This window comes from Capra hircus, chromosome 7, assembly GCF_001704415.2.
Source record: "Capra hircus breed San Clemente chromosome 7, ASM170441v1, whole genome shotgun sequence".
In the NCBI taxonomy this organism is placed as follows: domain Eukaryota; kingdom Metazoa; phylum Chordata; class Mammalia; order Artiodactyla; family Bovidae; genus Capra; species Capra hircus.
The window spans coordinates 102,506,375-102,531,752 of NC_030814.1; the positions used below are offsets into that span (position 1 = coordinate 102,506,375).

At 44.7% G+C, this 25,378-nt stretch overlaps 1 protein-coding gene across 1 annotated transcript in view; it reads left to right on the forward strand.

The window, feature by feature from the left end:
- Positions 1-25,378, forward strand: part of NWD1 (NACHT and WD repeat domain containing 1) — an 86,305-nt gene that overhangs the window by 50,278 nt on the left and 10,649 nt on the right. Inside the window, exons 12-15 of the mRNA XM_018051352.1 lie at positions 5,106-5,314; positions 12,448-12,720; positions 19,256-19,346; positions 23,344-23,498. Of these exons, the coding sequence (XP_017906841.1) occupies positions 5,106-5,314; positions 12,448-12,720; positions 19,256-19,346; positions 23,344-23,498 (728 nt within the window). The remainder of the gene's footprint in view (positions 1-5,105; positions 5,315-12,447; positions 12,721-19,255; positions 19,347-23,343; positions 23,499-25,378) is intronic.

Genomic DNA, 25,378 nt, shown 5'->3' on the forward strand with positions numbered 1-25,378 from the left:
GTGGGTTTCCATTCTCTTCTCCAGGTTATCTTCCCAACCCAGGGATCGAACCTGGGTCTCCTGCATTGCAGGCAGATGCTTTACCCCATCTCAGCCACCAGGAAAGCCCTGAACCCACTCTGAAAGTGAAAGTGAAGTCGCTCAGTCGTGTCCAACTCTTTGCGACCCCATAGACTGTAGCCTACCAGGCTCCTCCATCCATGGGATTTTCCAGGCAAGAGTACTGGAGTAGGTTGCCACTTCCTTCTCCAGAGGATCTTCCCGACCCAGGGATCGAACCCGGGTCTCCCGCATTGTAAGCAGATGCTTTACCGTCTGAGCCACCAGGGAAGCACGTAATAAGAAAAGTAAAATTTTCCCATCACATGGTACGGTGCTAGAGGTCTTTTGCACTGGCTTCTGAAAGTCAACTTTGAAATTTTCAAGAATTTGGTGAGGTGGTCATTCTTTTTCTTAAAAAAATATTTTTATTGAAAATTTAGTTGATTTACAAAGTTGTGTTCATTTCTGCTGTCCAGCTGAGTGACTCAGTTATGCACAGATATGTGTTCTTTTTTATATTCTTTTCCATTGTGGTTTATCCCAGGAAATTGAGAATCGTTTTCTGTGCTCTACAGTAGGACCTTGTCGTTTGTCCACTCTGTTTGTAAATAGTTGGCATCTGCTAATCCCGAGCTCCAAGTCCATCCCTTCCCTACTCCTTCTCTTCTTTGACGGTCACTAGTCTCTTCCCTATGTTCAAACAGCCATTCTTAAACATGACATCATAGAAACACACAATTAATCAATTCTACTGAAACAAGGTAATAAATACTCAAAACTCATCATTTTCTAAATATTTCACAACACGCTACTCTTATCTCCCTTCTTGGTTATTATATCTGTGTGATATATATGATTATATATAGACATATAAACTTGTGCAACCTGGTTTTTTTTTTTTTTTGCCTCTTTCCATATCATGTATATATCTCTAGTTTGTTTTTATTAGTTTTATTTCTGGCTGTGCTGGGTCTTTGTTGCTGCTCATTGGCTTTCTCTAGCTGTAGCGCGCAGGGGCTAATCTACACTGCGATATGCAAGCCCTTCACTGCGGCGGCGTCTCCTGCTGCAGGGCACAAGTTCTAGGAGGCGAGGGCTTCAGTAGCTGTGGCGTGTAGACTCAGTTGCTCTGAGACACGTGGAATCTTCCTCGACCAGGGACTGAACTCATGTTTTCTGCATTGGCAGGTGGATTCTTAACCACTAGACAACAAAGGAGGTCCACTAATTCATTTTAACAGTGATATAATGGCCTATTGTGGGAAGTATTATAAAGTGTTATTATTTATAAAAATTCTGGTTGAAAAATATCCCAATCTCAAGAAATAAAAATCACTCCAAATACTGGGGACATGTGAATTCTAAAACAAAATTCCCTTCCTTTTCTCTCCCTCGATCCGTCAATGCTCCCCCAGAACTGACCAGTGCACACACTCTGTTATACGCTGTTAGCAATTTTTCCTCTAGGCTTATGCAGAGGTAAGGACTTCCCTGGTGGCTCAGAGGGTAAAGCGTCTGCCTACAGTGTGGGAGATCTGGGCGATCCCTGGGTCAGGAAGATCCCCTGGAGGAGGAAATGGCAACCCACTCCAGTCCTCTTGCCTGGAAAATCCCATGGATGGAGGAGCCTGGTAAGCTACGGTCTGTGGTTGCAAAGAGTCGGACACGACTGAGCGACTTCTCTTCACTATGCAGGCATAGATCTGTCTCTTGAGCTCTTGTGAAAAATCACATCATGCTGTTTTACACACTGGGCTGCAGCCTGCTTCTGTCACAATGTATGTGTGTCAGTCGCTCAGTCATGTCTGACTCTTTGCAACCCCATGGACTGTAGCCCACTAGGCTTCTCTGTTGATGGAATTCTCCAGGCAAGAATATTGGAGTGGGTTGCCATTCCCTTCTCCAGGGGGATCTTCCTGGCCCAAGGATTGAACGCAGGTCTCCTGCATTGCAGGCAGATTCTTTACCATCTGAGCCACCAAGGAAGCCCAATAGATTGTATCAATGTTTTGTAGAGATTGAGAGTCTGGGCTCCTGGCTGAGATCCTGGCTCAGTTACTTAGTAGCCATGTGGCTTTGCATAAGTTACCATCCCGGGCTATAACTCAGTTTCCTCATCTATACAATGTGAAGTGAAAGTCACTCAGTCGTGCCCAACTCTTTTTGACCCCATGGACTATACAGTCCATGGAATTCTCCAGGCCAGAATACTGGAGTGGGTAGCCATTCCCTTCTTCAGTGGATTCTTCCTGACCTAGGAATCGAACCAGGGTCTCTCGCATTGCAGGTGGATTCTTTACCACCTGAGTCACAAGGAAGCCCAATGGGATAATAATAATATCTCAAAGAGTTGTTATGAGATTAAATGAGTTTAGTGCATGTTAACAGCTATGCTTGGCACACAGAAAGCACTCAGTAAATATTGGCTATTGTAGTAATAATGACTATTATGGTCAGGTCAGTGCATGTGTGTGTGTGTGTGTGTGTGTGTGTGTGTGTGTGCGCGCGCGCGCGCAAGCGCTCAGTCACTTCAGCCATGTCCAACTCTTTACAACCCCATAGACTATAGGCCGCCAGGCTCCTCTGCCCATGGGATTTTCCCAGCAAGAATACTGTTGTGGGTTGCCATTTCCTTCTCCAGGGGAATATATATATTCACCTCCTTCCTTCTAATTATTTTTAATTCCTGCATAATATTCTTTACATGGGTGTACCATATTATTTGGGCCTCCCTGGTGGCTCAGATGGTAAAGAATCTGCCTGCAGTGCAGGAGACTTGGCTTTGATCCCTGGGTGCGGAAAATCTCCTGAAGGAAGGAATGACTCTCCACCCCAGTACTCTTGCCTGGAGGATTCTATGGACTGAGGAGCCTGGTGGGCTACAGTCCATGGGGTCCCAAAAAGTCGGACATGACTGAGCAATTGACACACACCGTCTTATTTAACCAGCTCCCTTTTCTTAGGTTGTTTTTAGTTTTTTAAATATTTATTTTTTAATTTATTTATTTTGCTGTGTCGGGTCTCAGCTGAGGCACACAAGATCTTTGATCTTCATTGCAGCATGTGGGATCTGGTTCCTGGACAAAGGATGGGATCCTGCCTCCCTGCACTGGGAGCGTGGAGTCTTAGCCACGCACCGCCAGGGGAGTTCCAGGGTGGGCTTTTCAGTTTTATATTTCCAGTGGAAAAAGAGAATTGTCTTCTTTCAGGCTGCTGTTAAAGAGGAAAGATTAAATAAGAAAAAAACCTTGACAACGAGGTTCTCTTTTGGACACAGTTTAACCAGGGCGCTGAAGTTTTGGGGCTGGGTCAACCCTTTAAATCCCCCCACACCTGAGAGACCCCAGAACCCAGTTGACTTCAGTGTATGACTGCACGTGTTTTTCCCTTTGGGTGTTTTCTTTAATAAAGATCAGAATGGCTTCTGTGCCCTCAGGGTACCCCCTCCATCCATTTTGAACATTAAAAATATACATTTATTTATTTGACTGCACTGGGTGGGGTTTTTAGCATGTGAAGTCTAATTCTCTGACCAGGGATTGATTGAACCCGAGCCCCTGGTTTTGGGAGATTGGAGTCTTAGCCACTGGGCCACCAGGAAAGTCCCCAGTTTTTTTGTTTGTTTGTTTGCTTGTTTTACTTAGACAATATTGCAATTAAAGTCCTTATCCATCTTCACACACTTATGCTATTACTTTTGTGAGACACCGTTTCTAGAAGTGGGATTTCTTAGTCAAATCGTATGCACATTTTTCACGTTTTCTATCTTTTTCTTAGCTTCTTATACTAAAAAAAAAAATCTATAGACTCAGAAAAATTTTTGAAATAGCACAAAGAGTTCCCATGTACTTTTATACACCTTCCCAGACTAGCAATGCCTTATACAACTATAGTATATTATCAAAACCAAGAGGTTGCACATTTTAACTTTAAAAAAATGTCACCAAGTTACATCTTTGCAAGTTTTTATCAACTTATACTCTCACTAGTGGGGTATAAGAATAACTGATTTCTTGTATCTCTGCCAGCACTCCAGCAAGCAATCCATCACATTTTTGCCAATACAATGGATAATAATAGTATTGATATTTCATGATGGATTTTTGTGATTTACTAGTAAGGTTGAGCATCACTTTCACATGCTCATTGTCCACTTGTACTGTTTCTGTAAATTTCTTGTTTATGTTCTTTGTCCAGTTTGTGACACTTTTCTTGCTTATTTGTAAGAACTATTTGTTTATTAGGGAGGCTCTTCACTTATCTGTTATAGACTGCAAATATTTTCTCCCAGTATGTGATATCTTTCAAGTTTATCCTCCTGAAATTTTACACTTTTATGCAATCCAGTCGGTCAATTTTTCCCCTTTATGTCTTCCAGATTTCATGTTTTTCTTAGACAAATATCTCTCCACGAGTATGAAATTTTCTATAAACTCACTTCAGTTTTTTGGTTAGTTTATTAACTTTAAATACCCCCTAGATGATGAACTTTTATACATTTCAATGATGTATTTATTAGAGATTCAACGTTTGGGCAAATGATTTAATCCCAGCCAGTGGTTTCATTCAGTTTAGCTTTGCCACATTCCATTATGGTTTTTGATGTGTTCATTTATGTATGTGTTTATTTTTGGCTGTGCTGGGTCTTCATCACTGTGCAGGCTTTTCCTCCTGTTGTGGTGAGCGGGGGCTACTCAGGGCAGAGCATGGGCCTGAAGGCACGCAGGCTTCAGTACTTGTGGTGCCAGGACTCAGTAGTTGCAGCTCACGGGCTCTAGAGTGAGGCCTCAGTAGTTGCGACTCACAGGCTTAGCTGCTCCACGACATGTGGAATCCTCCTGGACCAGGGATCGAACCTGTGTCCCCTGCATTAGCAGGCAGACCCGTAACCTCTGGACCACCAGAGAAGTCCCCACATTCCATTATTGGTGATTCAGACGTGTTCTAATCTATACATCTCTTCTTTGGTAAACCAGGGATTTCCAAGCCCATAGATGTTTTGGTAGTTGGAAGGGCGAAATGTTCCCAGCTAATGTACTCTCCTCCACCCTGGTCTGTTGCAGGAGAGGTGAGGTGTGTGGAAGTGTTTGCCCAAGGGACACTTGCCGTCTCTGCCTCGAAAGACCACACCTTGCGCTTGTGGGACTTACTCTCTGGCCAGGAGAAATTCACCATTTGGGATGGAGGTTCAAAAGATCCCACTGAATCTCAGACCAGGAGCCTTCATGTGGATGAAGCAAAGAAGGTTGTGTATTCAGCTTCAGGCTCAAAGGTAACAAATACCTGCCCTGTTTGCAAAGGAAGGCTGAGACCAGAGCATTCAAAGATAGCATATTGTGTTTATAAGGAGGTGTTCCCTGAAATGAGACAAAACTACACAACCGCTTGACGGGGTGCCGAGATTAGATAACCTTGATAGTTCTTTCTGACCTTAAGATTTGAGACCTTTCATAGTATTTAATACAGTCATTTTAGTGCTATAAATTTCCCTCTGAGTACTGCTTTACTTACATCCTGCAAACTTTGATATGTTATGTTATTTATGTTCAGTTCTAACTATTGCTTCTTAATCTGCATACAGATTTCTCAGGAGGCAGATCAGGTGGTCTGGTATTCTTATTTCTTTAAGAATTTCCCACAGTTTGTTGGTACATCAGTTCAGTTCAGTTCAGTTGCTCAGTCATGTCTGACTCTTCACGACCCCATGAATCGTAGCACGCCAGGCCTCCCTGTCCATCACCAGCTCCCGGAGTTCACCCAAACTCATGTGCATCAAGTCGGTGATGCCATCCAGCCATCTCATCCTCAGTCGTCCCCTTCTCCTCCTGCCCCCAATCCCTCCCAGCATCAGGGTATTTTCAAATGAGTCAACTCTTCCCATCAGGTAGCCAAAGTATTGGAGTTTCAGCCTCAGCATCAGTCCTTCCAGTGAACACCCAGGACTGGTCTCCTTTAGGATGGACTGGTTGGATCTCCTTGCAGTCCAGGGGACTCTCAAGAGTCTTCTCCAACACCACAGTTCAAAAGCATCAATTCTTTGGCAATCAGCTTTCTTCACAGTCCAACTCTCACATCCATACATGACCACTGGAAAAACTATAGCCTTGATAGATGGACCTTTGTTGGCAAAGTGATGTCTCTGCTTTTTAATATGCTGTCTAGGTTGGTCCTAACTTTCCTTCCAAGTAGTAAGTGTCTTTTAATTTCATGGTTGCAATCACCATCTGCAGTGATTTTGGAGCCCCCCAAAATAAAGTCTGATACATCATAAGCACCAAATAATTAATAGCTATTGATTGTTCTACAATGAAGTAATAAAAGTAATTGGTCCTTGTTAACATGTAAGTAATATTGGTAGCTTATAAGCCCTGCTGTCCAATATGGTGACCACCAGCTATATGTTGCTATCGAGCACTTGAAACGTGGCTATTCCAAATTGAGATGTGCCGTACACAAAGGCCTCCTCAGACAACCATTTTGCCTTTTTGCATTTCTTTTCCCTGGGGATGGTCTTGATCCCTGCCTCTTGTACAGTGTCATGAACCTCCATCCTGCTCTTCAGGCACTCTGTCTATCAGATCTAATCCCTTGAACCTATTTGTCACTTCTACTGTATAATCATAAGGGATTTGATTTAGGTCATACCTGAATGGTCTAGTGGTTTTCCCTACTTTCTTCAATTTAAGTCTGAATTTGGCAATACAGAGTTTGTGGTCTATGCCACAGTCAGCTCCCAGTCTTGTTTTTGCTGACTGTATAGAGCTTCTCCATCTTTGGCTGCAAAGAATATAATCAGTCTGATTTCAGTATTGACCATCTGGTGATGTCCATGTGTAGAGTCTTCTCTTGTGTTGTTGGAAGAGGGTGTTTGCTGTGATGAGTGCATTCTCTTGGCAAACCTCTGTTAGCCTTTGCCCTGCTTCATTCTGTATTCCAAGGCCAAATATGCCTGCTACTCCAGGTATTTCTTGACTTCCTACTTTTGCATTCCAGTCCCCTATAGTGAAAAGGACATCTTTCTTGGGTGTTAGTTCTAGAAGGTCTTGGAGGTCTTCAAAGAACCGTTCAACTTCAACTTCTTCATTGTTACTGGTCGGGGCATAGACTTGGATTACTGTGATACTGAATGGCTTGCCTTGGAAACGAACAGGGATCATTCTGTCAGTTTTGAGACTGCATCCAAGTACTGCATTTCAGACTCTTCTGTTGACTATGATGGCTACTCCATTTCTTCTAAGGGATTCTTGCCCACAGTAGTAGATGTAATGGTCATCTGAGTTAAATTCACCCATTCTAGTCCATTTTAGTTCGCTGATTCCTAAAATGTTGATGTTCACTCTTGCCATCTCCTGTTTGACCACTTCCAATTTGCCTTGATTCATGGACCTAACATTCCAGGTTCCTATGCAATATTGCTCTTTACAGCATCGGACTTTACTTCCATCACCAGTCACATCCACAACAGTGTGTTGTTTTTGCTTTGAGTCTGTCTCTTCATTCTTTCTGGAGCTATTTCTCCACTCTTCTCCAGAAGCATACTGGGCACCCACCTACTGACCTGGGGAGTTCATTTTTCAGTGTCCTATCTTTTTGCCTTTTCATACTATTCATGGGGTTCTCAAGGCAAGAATACTGAAGTGGTTTGCCATTCCCTTCTCCAGTGGACCACATTTTGTCAGAACTCTCCACCATGACCCGTTCGTCTTGGGTGGTCCTACATGGCATGGCTCATAGTTTCATTGAGTTAGATAAGGCTGTGGTCCGTGTGATCAGATTGGTTAGTTTCCTGTGATTGTGGTTTTCGGTCTGTCTGCCCTCTGATGGAGAAGGGTAAGAGCCTTTGGAAGCTTCCTGATGGGAGAGACTGATAGAGGGGGAAACTGGGTCTTGTTCGGATGGGCAGGGCCATGCTCAGTAAGTCTTTAATCCAATTTTATGTTGATGGGGGACTGTGTTCCCTCCCTGTTATTTACCTGGGGCCAAACTATGGTGGAGATAATGAAGATAATGGTGACCTCCTTCAAAAGGTCCCATGCCTGCACGCTACACTCAGTGCCCCCAGCCCTGCAGCAGGGCACCGATGACCCACGTCTCCGCCAGAGACTCCTGGACACTCACAGGCAAGTCTGGGTCAGTCTCTTGTGGGGTCATTGCTCCTTTCTCCTCCGTCCTGGTGCACAAGGTTCTGTTTGTGCCCTCCAAGCATTCATTTCCCAGTCCTGTGTGAGTTCTGGTGGCTCTGTGGTGGGGTTAATGGGACCTCCTCCAGGAGGGCTTTGCCATACCCAGGTCTGCTGCCCCCAAAGCCTCTGCCCCTGCGGTAGTCCACTTAGAGTCCAAATTAGAGATATCAAGGGAACATTAGAGTCTAGATTAGAGATACCAAGGGAACATTTCATGCAAAGGTGGACACAATAAAGGACAGAAATGGTATGGACCTAACAGAAGCAGAAGATATTAAGAAGAGGTGGCAAGAATTCACAGAAGAACTGTACAAAAGGGATCTTCACGACCCAGATAATCACGATGGTGTAATCACCAACCTTGAGCCAGACATCCTAGAGTGTGAAGTCAAGTGGGCCTTAGGAAGCATCACTACGAACAAAGCTAGTGGAGGTGATGGAGTTCCAGTTGAGCTATTTCAAATCCTGAAAGATGATGCTGTGAAAGTGCTGCACTCAATATGCCAGCAAATTTGGAAAACTCAGCAGTGGCCACAGGACTGGAAAAGGTCAGTTTTCATTTCAATCCCAAAGAAAGGCAATGCCAAAGAATGCTCAAACTATTGCGCAATTGCACTCATCTCACATGCTAGTAAAGTGATGCTCAATTCTCCAAGCCAGGCTTCAACAGTACATGAACCATGAACTTCCAGATGTTCAAGCTGGTTTTAGAAAAGGCAGAGGACCCAGAGATCAAATTGCCAACATCCATTGGATCATCAAAAAAGCAAGACAATTCCAGGAAAACGTCTATTTCTGCTTTATTAACTACACCAAAGCCTTTGACTGTGTGGATCACAACAAACTGTGGAAAATTCTGAAAGAGATGGGAATACCAGACCACCCCGCCTGCCTCCTGAGAAATCTGTATGCAGGTCAGGAAGCAACAGTTAGAACAGGACATGGAACAGCAGACTGGTTCCAAACTAGGAAAGGAGTATGTCAAGGCTATATATTGTCACCCTGCTTCTTTAACTTCTATGCAGAGTACATCATGAGAAACTCTGGGCTGGATGAAGCACAAGCTGGAATGAAGATTGCCAGAAGAAATACCAATAACCTCAGATATGCAGATGACACTATCTTTATGGCAGAAAGCGAAGAAAAACTAAAAAGCCTCTTGATGAAAGTGAAAGAGGAGAGCGAAAATGTTGGCTTAAAACTCAACTTTCAGAAAACTAAGATCATGGCATCTGGTCCGATCACTTTATGGCAAATAGATGGGGAAACAGGGGAAACAGTGTCAGACTTTATTTTGGGGGGCTCCAAAATCACTGCAGATAGTGATTGCAGCCATGAGATGCTTGCTCCTTGGAAAAAATATTATGACCAACCTAGATAGCATATTAAAAAGCAGAGACATTACTTTGCCAACAAAAGTCCGTCTAGTCAAAGCTATGGTTTTTCCAGTAGTCATGTATGGATGTGAGAGTTGGACTATAAAGAAAGCTGAGCACCGAAGAATTGATGCTTTTGAACTGTGGTGTTGGAGAAGACTCTTGAGAGTCTTGGATGGCAAGGAGATCCAACCAGTCCATCCTCAAGGAAATCAGTCCTGAATATTCATTGGAAGGACTGATGCTGAAGCTGAAACTCCAATACTTTGGCCACCTGATGCGAAGAACTGACTCCTTGGAAAAGAACCTGATGCTGGGAAAGATTGAAGGCAGGAGAAGGGGACAACAGAGATGAGATGGTTGGTTGGCATCATCGACTCAATGGACATGAGTTTGAGTAAACTCTGGGAGCTGGCGATGGACAGGGAGGCCTGGAATGCTGCAGTCTATGGGGTCACAAAGAGTCGGATATGACTGAGCGACTGAACTGAACTGTATACAAAGGGCTCCCCAGGTGGCGTTAGGGGTAAAGAATCCCCCTGCCAACGCGAGAAGGATAGGAGATGGAGGTTTAATCCCTATGTCAGGAAGATACCCTGGGGGAGGAAATGACGCCCCATTCCAGTGTTCTTGCTGAGAGAACCCCATGGACAGAGAAGCCTGGTGGGCTACAGTCCATGGGGTTGCAGAGTCAGATGTGACTGAGCGTCTGAGCCTATAGGCACAGTAAGCATAAAACACACATTGGATTTCAAAGACTCAGTATCATAGAATATAATGTAAGATATTTCAATAATAATTTTGTATTGATTATATGTTGAAATGACAACATTTGAATATATTGGAAGTATATCATTAAAATTTATACCTCTTGTTTCTTTTTACCTTTTTAAATGTGGCTTATAAAAAATGTAACATCATGTGTGCCTTCATTGTATTTTTATTGGACAGTGTAGGCTTAACTATTACAGAGGTGTGGGTTGTTTTCAAAACTGATTATAGAAATCAGCTACGTTATCAGCAAAAGTTGGGAAAATACAGTAAAGAAATAATAGATGATAAATAACTGCAAACCTTATCATAAAAATTATCAAAAATCATCATAAAATTATCATAATTTTGCTTTTTGTGGTGTGCATGTGTGTATATATGTGTGTATGAAACAAAAGGGGGAATAAAACCATATCTACAGTTTTATAAAATGATCTTTGCCCACAACCTTAAAAATTCTTCAAAATCAGCATGTTTAGTGATTTCATAAGATTCCACTGCGTGGCTCTGCTGCAGTTTATTTAACTAATCCCTTAATACTGGACATACAGGTTGCTTCCAGTTCTTTGCATGTTCAAATAGCTGAGGTAACTTTCCTTATACATATATACATATGTGTATGTCTTTCTGTGTATCATTTCCTAGTCCTTTAGTATAAATCCCACAAGTAGAATTAATAGAATTATTTAAATGATTACTTTTGATGAAAAGATACTTTTGGGGGTAAGGTTGAGGATGAAACTTCTCTGATTATTCATCAGTAATTACTTGGAATGAACATATATGCATATGGCATGGCTGTTTTTCTATTTTTTTAAAGCTGCATTTTAGAGCAATTTTATTTATTTGTTTTTAAAAACATGTATTTGAGAAGTAATACCCTTTTTTCCCTAAAATTTATATATTCGTTTATTTTTGGTTGTGTCGGGTCTTGTTTGCAGCTTGTGGGATCTTTTGCTGTGGCTTGCGGGCTTCTCTTTAGCTGTGGTGCCCGGGTTCAAGAGTGTGCGGGCTCTCTAGTTGAGACACCTGGGCTTTGTTGCCCCATGCCATGTGGGATCTTGGTTCCCTGACCAGGGATCAAACCTGTGTCCTCTGCATTGAAAGGTGGATTCTTAACTTCTGGGCCACCAGGGAATTCCCAGCAGTTTTAGATTTGTGGAAAAACTCCAGAGATAGTAGAGAGGGTTCCTGTATGGCCTTGTTCCAGCTTTCTCCAGTGCCCACATCTCACATAACAAGTGTACATTTATCAAAAGTAAACATTAATATGGACAATTACCATCAATTCAACTCCGTACTTCATTTGGCTTCCATCAGTTTTTCCACAAACGTTCTTTTGCCGTTCCAGAATCCATTTCAGGATCCCTTCCACTTCCCCACTCCTTTTTTCTTCTTAATTAAATTTTTAAAAAATTCGCCATTACTTCTGTTTACACGGATTTACCTCTTTCGGTTACACTGGCTCTTCCTCGCTGGGCTGCTTCCTCTAGCTGTGATGAGCAGGGGCTGCTCTGTTGCGGCGCCCGGGCTTCTCGTTGCAGCGGCTTCTCTTGTTGCAGAGCACGGGATCTAGGCGCACAGGCTTTAGTTATTTCAACATATGGGCTCAGAAGTTGTGGCTCATGGGCTTAGTGGGAGAGAACCCATGTGCCCTGCATTGGCAGGTGGGTTCTTATCCACTGAACCCCCAGGGAAGTCCTTCCCTCCTTTTTCTTTAAACTGATGGAGTGTTGACAATTAAATGTATAAACTCTAAAAAAGAGCAGGTTTTAATATAGTTAATATTTTGTAGTAACTATAAATGGATGGCATCACCAATTCAATGAACATGAGTTTGAGCAAACTCCGGGAGATTGTGAAGGACAGGGAAGCCCGGCGTGCTGCAGTCCATGGGGTTGCAAAGAGTTGGACATGTCTGAGTGACTGAACAAAAACAAATAAATGGAACGGAACCATTAAAATTAATTGCAATGACCAAAAAGAAAAAAAAAACAGGTCTTGCATTTGACTCTGGCAAGCTTGCAGCCTAGGTCTCCCTCTGACATGGGTCTGTCTTTTTATCATTCTGTTAGGTCAGTGCTTGGAATCTGGAAACTGCAGAGCTGATTTTCCATATCCTGGGGGATGCCTCTGACCCCTGGGTATGCACGGCAGTGCTGGCTTCCCAGGCCACCCTGCTGACTGTGTCCCGGGGCGGCGTGATCAGTCTGTGGAGCTCAGCCACGGGAACACTGCACAGGCGGCAACGTTTGTCCAGCATCAAAGAAGATACACTTGCCTGCGCGGTCTCAGTCCAGAAACAAAGAATGATGGTTACTGGGTCCAGCACAGGCTCCATCTCTTTGGTAAGCAACTAATGTTGACTGAGTCAAAATTTATTCAGCTGCGAAGTGCTTAGATGTCCTAGAAGTTGGGAGAAACCATCTCACCTTTGATCTTTTTTTTTTTTTAACCTTTTATGTCATATTAAGAGTACACCTGATTAACAATGTTGTGAAAGTTTCAGGTGGACAGCAAAGGGACTCTGTCATACATATATGTGTGTCCATTCTCCTCCATCCCCTTCCATCCAGGCTGCCACATAACATTGAGCAGAGTTCCCTGGGCTATACAGTAGGTCCCTGTTGGTTATCCATTTAAATATAGCAGTATGTACACATCAGTCCCCAATTCCCTAACTGTCATGTCCTTATATCCTCCTGCCAATCATAAATTCCTTTTCCAAATCTGATTCTGTTTCTGTTTTGTAAATAAGTTCATTTGTATCACTTCTTTTTAGATTCCACAGAGAAAGAATGTCACGCAGGTCCATCCATGTGCTGCGGATGGCATTATTCCATCACCTTTGACCTTTTAATGAATGACACTTGGCTTCTTCATTCCAGGGGGCTGCAATTCAGCACAGTCCAGGAAACATCCCTTGGTGTCTCCTGGGGGCTGGCCACTGTGCGACTGATGATGCCCCGTCTTTCTGCGGATGCTCTGGGAGAAAGAATAGAACACGTATCAGAACTGTCCCTGATGAGGGGATAGGACTTGGGTTTCTATCTACCAGCTCCATCAATGGTTAGGTGAGGGCTGCTCCCAGGAGCATTAGCACAGGGGCCAAGTGTATGAAGGAGTGAGGTCAGAAAAAACAACCTCCCAGCGCCGAGTTGCAGGTGTGCAGTGCGCACCCTTCAGGAATAGAGGGGTACATTGAGGGGACATGGATGGGGCACCAGGGTTGCATTATATCGGAGCTGCAGGTGGAGGAACAAGGGCACCAGGCCGTGCATTAGAGTCTAACCACATCGTCAGTCTAGGGAAGAATTCAGTCTAGGGAGGGAGCCAGGCTCTCCAATGACTCATAGTCATACTAAGAGGAGCAGAGTCTGTTTTCAGTAGAGGCAGAAATAGCATGTTCTTGCTTGGGTGAAGGAACAAATGCTTCTGATAGAGGCACTCTTGGAAGGTTCCTCTCCAGGGAGACAGCCTCAGAAGGAGAAAGGATTACTAAGATGCATAAGCAAAGATGGAAGGAATAGGGGATTGCATGGTGAGGCGGTAGGAACACGCTGGATGCTATGGAGGAAAGAGAAGTGGAGTGGCAATAGATCACAGAGGGTTTTGCGTGTCCTACTGAGGAGGTGAGAGTTTCAGGAAGGGAGAAATATGGCCACTAAAGAATCATCCCATAACCAGCAAGGACCTACTTTATAGCACAGGGAATTCCGCTCAATGTTGTACAGCAGGCTGGATGGGCGGGGAGTTGGGGGAGAATGGATACATATATACAGTATGGCTGAGTCCCTTTGCTGTCCCCTGAAACTATCACAACATTGTTAATTGGCTACATTGTTGTTGTTGTTCAGTCGGCCAGTTGTATCTGACTTTGCTACGGCACTGACTGCACCACACCTGGCCTCCCTGTCCCTTACCATCTCCCGAAGTTTGCACAAGTTCATGTCCATTGTGCTGGTGATGCCGTACAGCCATCTCAGCCTCTGGTGCCTTCTCCTTCTGCCCTCAGTCTTTCCCAGCATCAGGGACTTTTCCAAAGGGTCAGCTGTTTGTATCAGGTGACCAAAATACTGAAGCTTCAACTTCAGCATCATTTTCTTCTCCAATGCATGAAAGTGAAATGCCAAAATGAAGTCGCTCAGTCGTGTCCGACTCTTAGTGACCTCATGGACTGCAGCCTACCAGGCTCCTCCATCCGTGGGATTTTCCAGGCAAGAGTACTGGAGTGGGGTGCCATTGCCTTCTCTGATATTGGCTATACTCCAATGCAAAATTAAAGGTTTAAAAAAGAATCACCCCCAAACTCCAGATTTCTGGACCTCATGCCTCATAGCCTCCCTGAGCAATCAAGGCACCAAATATGATCATGGAAGATAATCCCAGTCCTTTCATCAGGTCTCTTGGTTGCTTCCCATTACTCCTTCAATCACTGATTGTTTTCATTAATATCCTCCAGCCTAGCAAGGAACATGAACTCTAGTGTCAGACCCACTGAGTTTGAAAATCCCAGTCCTGAATGTAAATCGGTGCAGCCACTATAAATCCAGAGAAAACTCCAATTCAAAAAGATACATGAACCCCAATATTCGTTGCAGTACTATTTACAAGAGTCAAGACATGAAAGCAACCTAAATATCCTTCAGACAGATGAATGGGTAAACAAGATGGTACATATACATAAGGAAACATTATTCAGCCAAAAAAAAAAAGAACGGAATAATGCCATTTGCAGCAACATGGCTGGACCCAGAGAGTATCTCACTGAGTGAAGTGAGCCAGACAGAGAAAGACAAATACCATATGATATACTTACGGACGTGAGTCTGAGTGAACTCCGGGAGTTGGTGATGGACAGGGAGGCCTGGCGTGCTGCGATTCATGAGGTCGCAAAGAGTCGGACACGGCTGAGCGACTGAACTGGACTGAACTGATGCGTGGAATCTAAAATACGATACAAATGAACTTATTTAAAAAACAGAACCAAACTCACAGACAGATAACAAACTTTTGGTCAGCAAAGGGGAAAGAGGATGGGGGGCAGTAGGGATAAATTAAGAGTCTGAAATTAACAGATACAAGCTGCTATGTACGAAATAGATAAACAACAAGGTCCTGCTGCCTAGCATAGGGAACTAGATTCAACAACCTGTAATACACCATAATGGAAAAGAATATATATGCTGAGTCACTTTGTCACACACCAGAAGCTAACACAATGTTGAGAATCAACTATGCTTCAATAAGCAAACAAACAAAGACAAACCGAAAAACAAAAACAGAAAAGAAGACCCCAGTTCTACCTTTACCTAGTTGTATTCTTGGGCTACTCAGCCCTTCGCTGAGCTTCAGTCTCCTCATCTGTAAAATGGGGGCAAACAGGGAAACTACATCCAGGGCACTAAAAGGGATGAACAGATGGGCACCTCCTCAGGCTTCCAGTCGGCTGGGGCAGGGTGGGAGCACTAGGGTAACAGTGGAGTAAACTGAAAACAATGCTAGTCGAGTTCAGATTTCTCCCTGTGACTCTTGAGAGTCCCTTGGGCTGCAAGGAGATCCAACCAGTCCACTCTGAAGGAGATCAGCCCTGGGAGTTCTTTGGAAGGAATGATGCTAAAGCTGAAACTCCAGTACTTTGGCCACCTCATGCGAAGAGTTGACTCGTTGGAAAAGACTCGGATGCTGGGAGGGATTGAGGGCAGGAGGAGAAGGGGACGACCAAGGATGAGATGGCTGGATGGCATCACGGACTCGATGGACGTGAGTCTGAGTGAACTCCGGGAGTTGGTGATGGACAGGGAGGCCTGGCGTGCTGCGATTCATGGGGTCCCAAAGAGTCGGACACGACTGAGAGACTGAACTGAACTGAACTCATCTTTGATGCCCCATTCCAGGTCCCCAGGCTACTGATGATAACGCCCTCGGTTAGGAATGCCTATGGAGCTTGCCTGGGCACCTATCACTCATAGAGAGCTCTAACACATTTCTCCCACGGAGCCCCTATTTATGACTGGGTCAGCTCCTGTGGCTCTTTTTTTTTTTTTTTTTAATGATCCTGGGATGCACTTCAGCTAAAAACCATCAGAGAACTTTGAAGAAGGTAGATAGCATGGCTGAGGGCCACACAGATTTGAGGGTGAGGTGCCAAGCCTTTTGTGGACCCAGTCTTCACTTGAAAATTTAAAACATACGGGGAGGAGCTAGGATGTAGGAAGGGGAAGGCAGGATCCCCCAAGTGGTCAGCTATCTAGGTTACCAGAGTTTTCTGAAAGAGGAACCTTCAGGGGTGGGCAGCTTGGTTCCTTATCTGGTGGTTTTGCTAGCAGCTGCCAACTTGTTTATTCAAGATGGCTGTCTTTGGAAATGGATGCCTCAGCAGTCAAAAAGCTTGATGTTAGGCACATCTGTGACCCTGCACCTAGTTCAGTCTTTTTTTTTTTTCCTGCCCTTCTCTCCCGACACCCGCACACTTGGTCTCTGCACTGATGCTCCTGGGAGCAGCCTCTACCCAGTCTGAAATAGAGGTGGTGGGTAGAACCCCACCCAGCTCTTGACCCTTCAGTGGGGGCCTGCTGATGCCTGCTCTCCTCTCAAGGCATCCCCAGCAAGACTCACATACATTTCCCTGCATTGGTAACTGCCTGTCAAGCCACACTGACTGGCTGCCTTTCCCTCCTTGTCTCAATTCTCCACTCTCTACCAGTGTTTCCCGGGATCGACCCCCAGATAAACTAGTTGCACTCAAATACTCTTCTCAGTGTCTTTTTCTGGCAGAACTCAAACTAGATTCCTAGAAACATGCATATCGGGGCAGAACACTGTTGGTGTGACTGGACGACCATCCCCAGCACCCCAAAAAAGCTGGTGGTCAGGCTGAAGAGAGATCAGTTCTGCTATTTAGGAGGATGGTGACTGGGCTGTAAGAACTAGGGGTCTCTAGAATCTCACTAGTGTTCAGATCCTAGTCCCGCTACGGAGAAAGTCCTGATTCTTTTTTTAGCACATTTGAAGACAGTGGGAAAATCAACTTAAACTAAAGATGCAGTCAAGTCCAGGCCCCCTGGAAGTACAGCTTAAATTGATTCAGAGCCCTCCACTAGAGGCTCGAAGGAAGCCTCTTCTTTGTAAGGTTAAATGTTATTTAGGTTCCACTCTCCTTTTAGAGGGGCTTCGCAGGTGATGCTGGCAGGAAAGAACCCGTCTGCCAGTGTAGGGGACGCAGGAGATAGGGGTTTGATCCCTGGGTTGGGAAGATCCCCTAGGGAAGGAAATGGCACCCCACTCCAGTACTCTTGCCTGGGAAATCCCAGGGACAGAGGAGCCTGGCGGGCCGCAGCCCATAGGGTTACCGAGTTGGACATGACCGAGCACACTCACATGTGTGAAATAGATAACCGGCAGGAACCCACTGTATCACGCAGGGAACTCTGCTCCGTGTTCCGTGGTGACCGAGAGGGGAAGGACATCTGAAAAAGAGGGGATATAGGTGTACATGTGTGCTAAGTCGCTTTGGTCGTGTGCGACTCTGTGCAACACTTTGAACGGTAGCCCTCCAGGTTCCTCTGTCCATGGGATTCTCCTTTGAAGAGTACTGGAGTGGGTTGCCATGCCCTCCTCCAGGGAGCCTTCCCAGCCCAGGGATTGAACCTGTGTCTCCTGCGGCTCCTTCATTGTACGCAGATTCTTTACTGCTGAGCCACAGGGAAGCCCTGTATGTACACGTATAGCTGATTCACTTTTTTGCACTTTGTGTTGCTGCTTCTGGGACTAAGTCGCTTCAGTCGTGTCCAACTCTGTGCGACCCCACAGACGGCGGCCGATCAGGCTCCACCGTCCCTGGGACTCTCCAGGCAAGAACACTGGAGTGGGTTGCCATTTCCTTCTCCAATGCATGAAAGTGAAGTCGCTCAGTCGTGTCCGACTCTTAGCGACCCCATGGACTGCAGGTTACCAGGCTCCTCCATCCATGGGATTTTCCAGACAAGAGTACTGGAGTGGGGTGCCATTGCCTTCTCCAATTATGTATAAGATAGATAACCAATGAGAACCTTAAAAAGACTCTCTTTCACAGTGAAATATCTATAGAAAAGAATTACTCGTCCTACTATCTCCATTTCCCTCAAAATTAAAGCATAAATTATAAAAAGAAAAAGAAGAAAGAAAACTTGATCTTTATGGTTGTGCAGGCACTCCCATCTTTGAGGAGAGCTGGCTACTGTGTTAGGCAGATGCACACTGCCCCTTAGGGAGGGAGAAGGCCCAAACTAACACACAGAGAGAATTTTATGTTTAGTTTTTTCTTGTCCTGCCTTAAAGTAAAAATTGTATTTCATCGACAACCATTGCAAAAATTAACTTCCTCCTGCCCCTGCTTCAGACAAAAACAAAAGCAAAAACAACCAAAAATAAACCCAAACCTTCCTCTAAGAGCTGAACAAAATCAGTTCATCTCTGCAACTCGGGAATGGGGAGAACGGTACTGCCCTCTTCCAGCTGCAATCTGTCTTTCAATCTTATTGATGATCTCTGAGCTCTTCTTGGGGCAGAAATCTAGAGTGCTGTGATAGTCGCCAGGTCTCTGAGTTGGTTACAACAATAACATCAACAGTAATGATAATAGCTACCACTTTGGAAGGGTTGATTATGAGACAGAAGGCTCCATTCCATGCACTTCTAACCCCATGATAGCTCCATGAGGCAGTCCTGGGATCATCGCCCACTTAACAGATGAGGAAACTGAGGCAGCCAGGGGCTGAAGGAATTTACTTAGGATCACAAAGCTAGTGAGTGGCAGAGCCTTGCTTGCATCACACGCAAGCCCTTGACCTTAAACCCTTAACCTGGTGGAAATGCTTGATGGGCGTCCTTGATTCTGCACAGGTTTCCTCCGAAGGAGACAGCCTGATGGAAAAGCTTCCGGAAGCTGTGGGATTCCTGGTGGTATCTGAAGATGAGTCTCTTCTCGCTGCAGGTAGCGTTTAGCTCTCATTTGGAGTCGTGAGGCAGCAACTCTGGATTTGGTTGGAAGTGGAGAGGGGCCTGGGGAAACGGGGAAGTGGGCTGGCAAACTCTTTCTGCACAGGGCCTCATAGTAAACATCATTGCTGGTCTCTGTCATAACGATCCAACCCTGTCCCTGTAGTGTGAAAGGCACCAAGGATGATATTTCAAGTGAGTATGGCTGTGTGCCAATAAAATTTGCATGGATGCTGAGAGGCTTCCCTGGAGGTCCAGAGGTTAAGACTCCACACTTCTAATGTAGGGGGCAGGGGTTCAATCTCTGGTCAGGGAATTAAGATCCCATATGCTATGCAGTGTGGCCAGAAAGTTTAAAAAAGTACTTTCATGAATGCTGAAATTTGAATTTTATACCATTGTCATGTGTTAACTTGGAAGAAAAGTTATGACCAACCTAGATAGTATATTCAAAAGCAGACATTACTTTGCCGACTAAGGTCCATCTAGTCAAGGCTATGGTTTTTCCAGTGGTAATGTATGGATGTGAGAGTTGGACTGTGAAGAAGGCTGAGCGCTGAAGAATTGATGCTTTTGAACTGTGGTGTTGGAGAAGACTCTTGAGAGTCCTTTGGACTGCAAGGAGATCCAACCAGTCCATTCTAAAGGAGATCAGCCCTGGGATTTCTTTGGAAGGAATGATGCTAAAGCTGAAACTCCAGTACTTTGGCCACCTCATGCAAAGAGTTGACTCATTGGAAAAGACTCTAATGCTGGAAGGGGTTGGTGGCAGGAGGAGAAGGGGATGAAAGAGGATGAGATGGCTGGATGGCATCACGGACTTGATGGACGTGAGTCTGAGTGAACTCGGGGAGATGGTGATGGACAGGGAGGCCTGGCGTGCTGCGATTCATGGGGTCGCAAAGAGTCGGACACGACCGAGTGACTGAACTGAACTGAACTGAATCCTAGGATGGAAAAAACTTAAAAACTACTAGCTCACATATAAAAATAGATGACCAGCCAATTTTTGCCCATGGGCTGTAGTTTGTCAACCCCTGTTCTGGGTAAATCTCTGAAACTTTCTGGACTTCTGTTCCATTATCTCTGAAATGAGCGGGGTTACTCCTGTCTGAGAGTTACAGGGATAGAGAGGCATGGGCTGAGAGAATAGAGTACACTCAGCCCACACAACCCCTCATATCAGGAGAGATGAGTGATTAGATAGCCACAAAAAACACTGGTTGGTGCCACGTTCAGATAAGAAATAAGGGTTATAGGAACATATGACTTAGTCTGAAGCAATCAGGGAAGGCTTCCTGGTAGAGGTGACAAACAGGTGCTCCATATCCTGATTTTATTTTTAAAGAAAAAAATTTTTAGAGTAGTTTTAGGTTCACAGCCAAACTGGGCAAAAAGCACAGGGAGTTCCAGGTACCTGCTTGCTCCCATTAGCCTCCCCCATTTTCAACATCACCCACTAGAGCAGCGCGTTTGAGGCAACTACGACAAGTCTGATGAAGCCGCACTGACGCAGCGTCCTCATTCAAAGCCCACGGCTCACACTGTGGTTCACTCTTGGTGTCGTATATTCTGTGGGTTTGCACAAATGGGTAGTGACGTATATCCATCATTGTAGCATCATACAGATCACTTTCACTGTCCTTGAAAGTGAAAGTGTATCCACTCAGTCTTTCTGACTCTTTGCAACCCAGGAACTGTAGCCCGCCAGGCTCCTTTGTCCATGGAATTCTCCAGCAAGAATACTGGAGTGGGTAGCCCTTCCCTTCTTCAGGGGCTCTTACCAACCCGGATTGAACCTGGGTGTCCCATATTGCAGGCAGATTCTTTACCGTCTGAGCCACCTTAGATCAGTCTAAGTTTTTTTTAATATTCATGTTTATTATTTTTTTATTTGGCTGTATCAGGTCTTAGGTGCGGCATGTGGGATCCTCCTTCCATCATGTGAGATCTTTTATAACTGTCATGGACTCTCTACTTGTGGCCAATGGGCTTAGTTGCTCTGCGTCCTGTGGGATCTTAGTTTCCCAACCAGGGATTGAACCCTTGTCCCCTGCACTGCAAGGTGGATTCCCAACCTCTGGACAATCAGGGAAGTCCCAGTCCAATTTTCTAAAATTAATAAATGTATTTATTTGGCTGCCCTGGGTCTTAGCTGTGCCAGGCGGCACCTCCGATCATTGTCACATGTGGGATCGGTAGTTGCAGCCTGTGGACTGTTAGTTGCAGCCTGTGGGATCTAGTTCCCTGACCAGGCATAGAACCCAGGCCCCTGCCAAGGGAGTGTGGAGTCTTAGCCACTGGACTACCAGGGAAATCCTTCAGTCTGATTTTTACAAAGCCACTTCCAGGGGCCAAGACACTTTAGACCAGCGCTGTCCAGGAATGAAAACTACAAATGTGAACCACATTCGTATTGTGTATGTTCTCGTGACCCCTTTTAAAGAGGTAAAGAGAAATAAGTGGCATTCGTGTTATCAATATGTCTTTTTTTATTATTTTACTTTACAATATTGTATCGGTTTTGCTATACATCAACATGAATCCACCACGGGTGTACATGTGTTCCCCATCCTGAACTTCCCTCCCTCCTCCCTCCCCATACCATCTCTCTGGGTCATCTCAGTGCACCAGCCCCAAGCATCCTGTATCCTGCATCGAACCTAGACTGGCAATTCATTTCTTATATGATATTATATATGTTTCAATGCCATTCTCCCAAATCATCCCACCCTCTCCCTCTCCCACAGAGTCCAAAAGATTGTTCTATACATCTTATTTAATGCAATAGACCCCCAAACCCAACATGAAATCAGCATGATTTTAACGGGGGCCTACCCCTCCAGATTGTCACAGAGCCTCAGTTTGAGTTCCCCAAGTCACACAGCTATCCCACTGGCTATTTATTTTACATACGACAGCGTATATGTGTGTGTCCCTGCTCGTCTCTCCATTCATCCTACCGGCTCCTCTCTCCCACCCCCGACCTCCGCAACCTCGTGTCGGTAAATCTGTTCTCTATGTCTGCACCTCCATCGCTGGTTCATCAGTAGTACTCAAAGGCAGGTTCTTAACCACTGGACCACTAAGGAGGTTCCTGTTGCTGTTTCGCTAATCTGCCCCTCCTTCCTCTCCTTCACCTCCTCTTCCTTCTGCTCCAGCCACAGCGGCTTCCATGCTTCTCTCAAACACAGCAGGCCTTTCCTTCCTTCCGGGCGTCTCATGCTATTCCCAGCCTTCCAGTGCTCGCCACCTCTTCATCTCTCTAAGAGCAATGCAAATGTCCTACAACAAATTACCGCACAAGCATGGCGGCTTAAAACAGTAAGAGTATCTTTATTCATGGTTCTAGTGTCAGGAAGTCCAAAATCAAGGCATTGGTGGGACCGGCGCCCTCCAAAGTCTTCCTAGAAGTATCCTTTTTTGATGCTGTTGGTTTTTCGTCACTTGTTTGTTTTTTGCCTCTCTCAGCTTCTGCCAGGATTCCTTGGCTTATGGCCACATCTCTCCAGCCTCAGCCTCCATCGTCACGTTGCCTTCTCTGCTATGTGTGTCTCTGAGTCCTGTTTTTCTCATGGCATCCAGCCCCTGACTTCATTGCCCTTAACACAAGCTGTAATCATTTTATTTTCCTTCCTCCCTCCTGCCCTCCCACCCCTCCTTCCATCTTCAAAACGTATTTACCATGTGTCCAGCTTTCTTCTGGGAGACCACGAGCAACCCAAACAGGCAGAATCAGCTCTCTGAAAACTCATAGCCTTGTGATAATAAATAACTTTGCTGTTTTCTATGAGGTTATTGATCACTGGTGTGCTCGCCCTTCCCCCACTGTAGGCTCCACGAGGACGGAGGTCTAGTCTATCTTGTTCACCACTTTGTTCTTTCCACCTGCATATAGTAGGTGCTCAAAAAAACATCTTTATTGATTGAATTCAATTGCTCTCAAACTCCTCAAGGGGTGAAAGGTATAATCTTGGTCTCTGCTGTTTCAGGTTTTGGAAGGTCCGTGAGGATATTTTTGGCAGATGCACAGGGATTTCATCGATTCATGGCCACTGACCTTGAACATGAAGATGTGGTAGAGACAGCCACTTTTGGTCCTGAAAACAATCTGATTGTCACCGGGTCCCGGGATGCACTCATTCAGGTGAGGGGGAGATGCATGGCCCATCATCCTTACCTCCACCTCTGGAAGAGAAAGTATGATTCTTTTTCTAAACAAAAATATTTATTTATTTGCCTGTTTTGGGTGTTAGTTGCAGTATGTGGAATCTTGTAGTTGTGACATGCAAATTCTTAGCTGTGGCACGTGGGATCTCCAGGTCCCTGCATTGAGAGCAAGGAGTCTTAGCCACCAGCCTACGAGGGAAGTCCCAAAGTACAGTTCTTTCGGGATTATTTGGCTTCAAAATACAGAAAGCCACAAAAACTAGTGCAGGCAAAACAGAGCAGGTTACTGGATGACATGGCAGGGGTGGTCTTCTGGGACTCAGAGACAGATCTAGGGGGAACTATTAAAGCATTCAACAAAAGAGAGAGCACTCCCGCTAAACCTAAAATACTGAAAAGAGTTTGACTTTCGGAGGAGCAGGGTTGGGGAGATGGGGAAAAAATCCTATTAAGCTCAACGTTCTCCAAGCTGGGAAGAAGAGCATGTGATACAGTAGCAGTAACATTCTGGTCTTAGGCCCTCTTTAGATTTTTAAAGGTCATTGAGAACCTTCAAGGAGCTTTCATGTATGTGGATTATATCAACATGATTCATACGTTTTTAACAAATGATCTATTTTGAAATAGTTTCAGGTTTTACAGAAGAATTGTGAAGAGAGCCCAGATATATCTCATATATATGTGTGTGTGTGTTAGTCACTCAGTCGTCCAACTCATTGTGACCCCGTGGACTGTAGCCCACCAGGCTGCTCTGTCCACAGGATTCTCCAGGCAAGGATACTGCAGTGGGTTGCCATTCCACTCCAGGGGATCTTCCTGACCTAGGGGTTGAACCCGGATCTCCCACATTTCAGGCAGATTCTTTACCACCTGAGCCACCAGGGAAGCCCCATATATATGTGTGTGTGTGTGTGTGTGTGTGTGTGTGTGTGTGTATAACTTTCAGAGGAGCAGGATTGGACATATATATATACACACACATGTATATGTACATATATATATATATGATTATACACACAGACACATATATGAGTACTCTCTGGGTCTCTTCACAACTCTTCCATAAAACATAAACTATACATATCAACCCTTCATCCAGCTATCCTCAGGGTTAACATCTTATATCACATTGATCTCATTATCAAAACCAAGATATTAACATCGGGACAATACTCATCTACAGACCTCGATCCTATTTCACCCGTTTTTCTACAAGAGTCATTTTTCAGATCCTGTATTGCCTTTAATATCTACTGATACTTGCCATGTTAAATTTTTAAATGCCTAAATCTAAAAATACTTCTCCATTAATTCAACATGACATATGAATATAATAACATAATTTTGTGAAAACAGTTATTATTTTCTGAAACACATACCAAAAAAATCATGGAAAGTGTTATTATTTCATATTTTGGCAAATCTCTTTCTTGTCTGGCTTCATAGAAGACAATCAGATTCTCATATTTGATTCTACCTTCTCCCATTTGTTCTGATAACATATTCCATAGTTTCTTGAAGACTACTGCTCATTCATGAGAGGAAGAATGTGCAAAAAGACAAATGGCCTCTTAAATAACAGCAAAAATAGTTGTGTTTTTGTAGAACTCCCCGAATCTCCCCTTTTGCAGAACCACCTGGAGGCTAACTTTCAGGAGTTCCCAAGAACACACTTTGAGAACTGCCATGGTAGCTGATTGATGAGATGTAGGGAGGCTTGATGGGGTGAGGAAATGTGAGGGCCCTTGAACTCCCGCCTGAAAGTTTATCTTAGGCAGACAAGTGAGCTTAAGACTACTCCTGAACTAGAGCAGCATGAGGAAGAAGTCAGTTCTGCCGCTCTGCTTCCATCCTCAG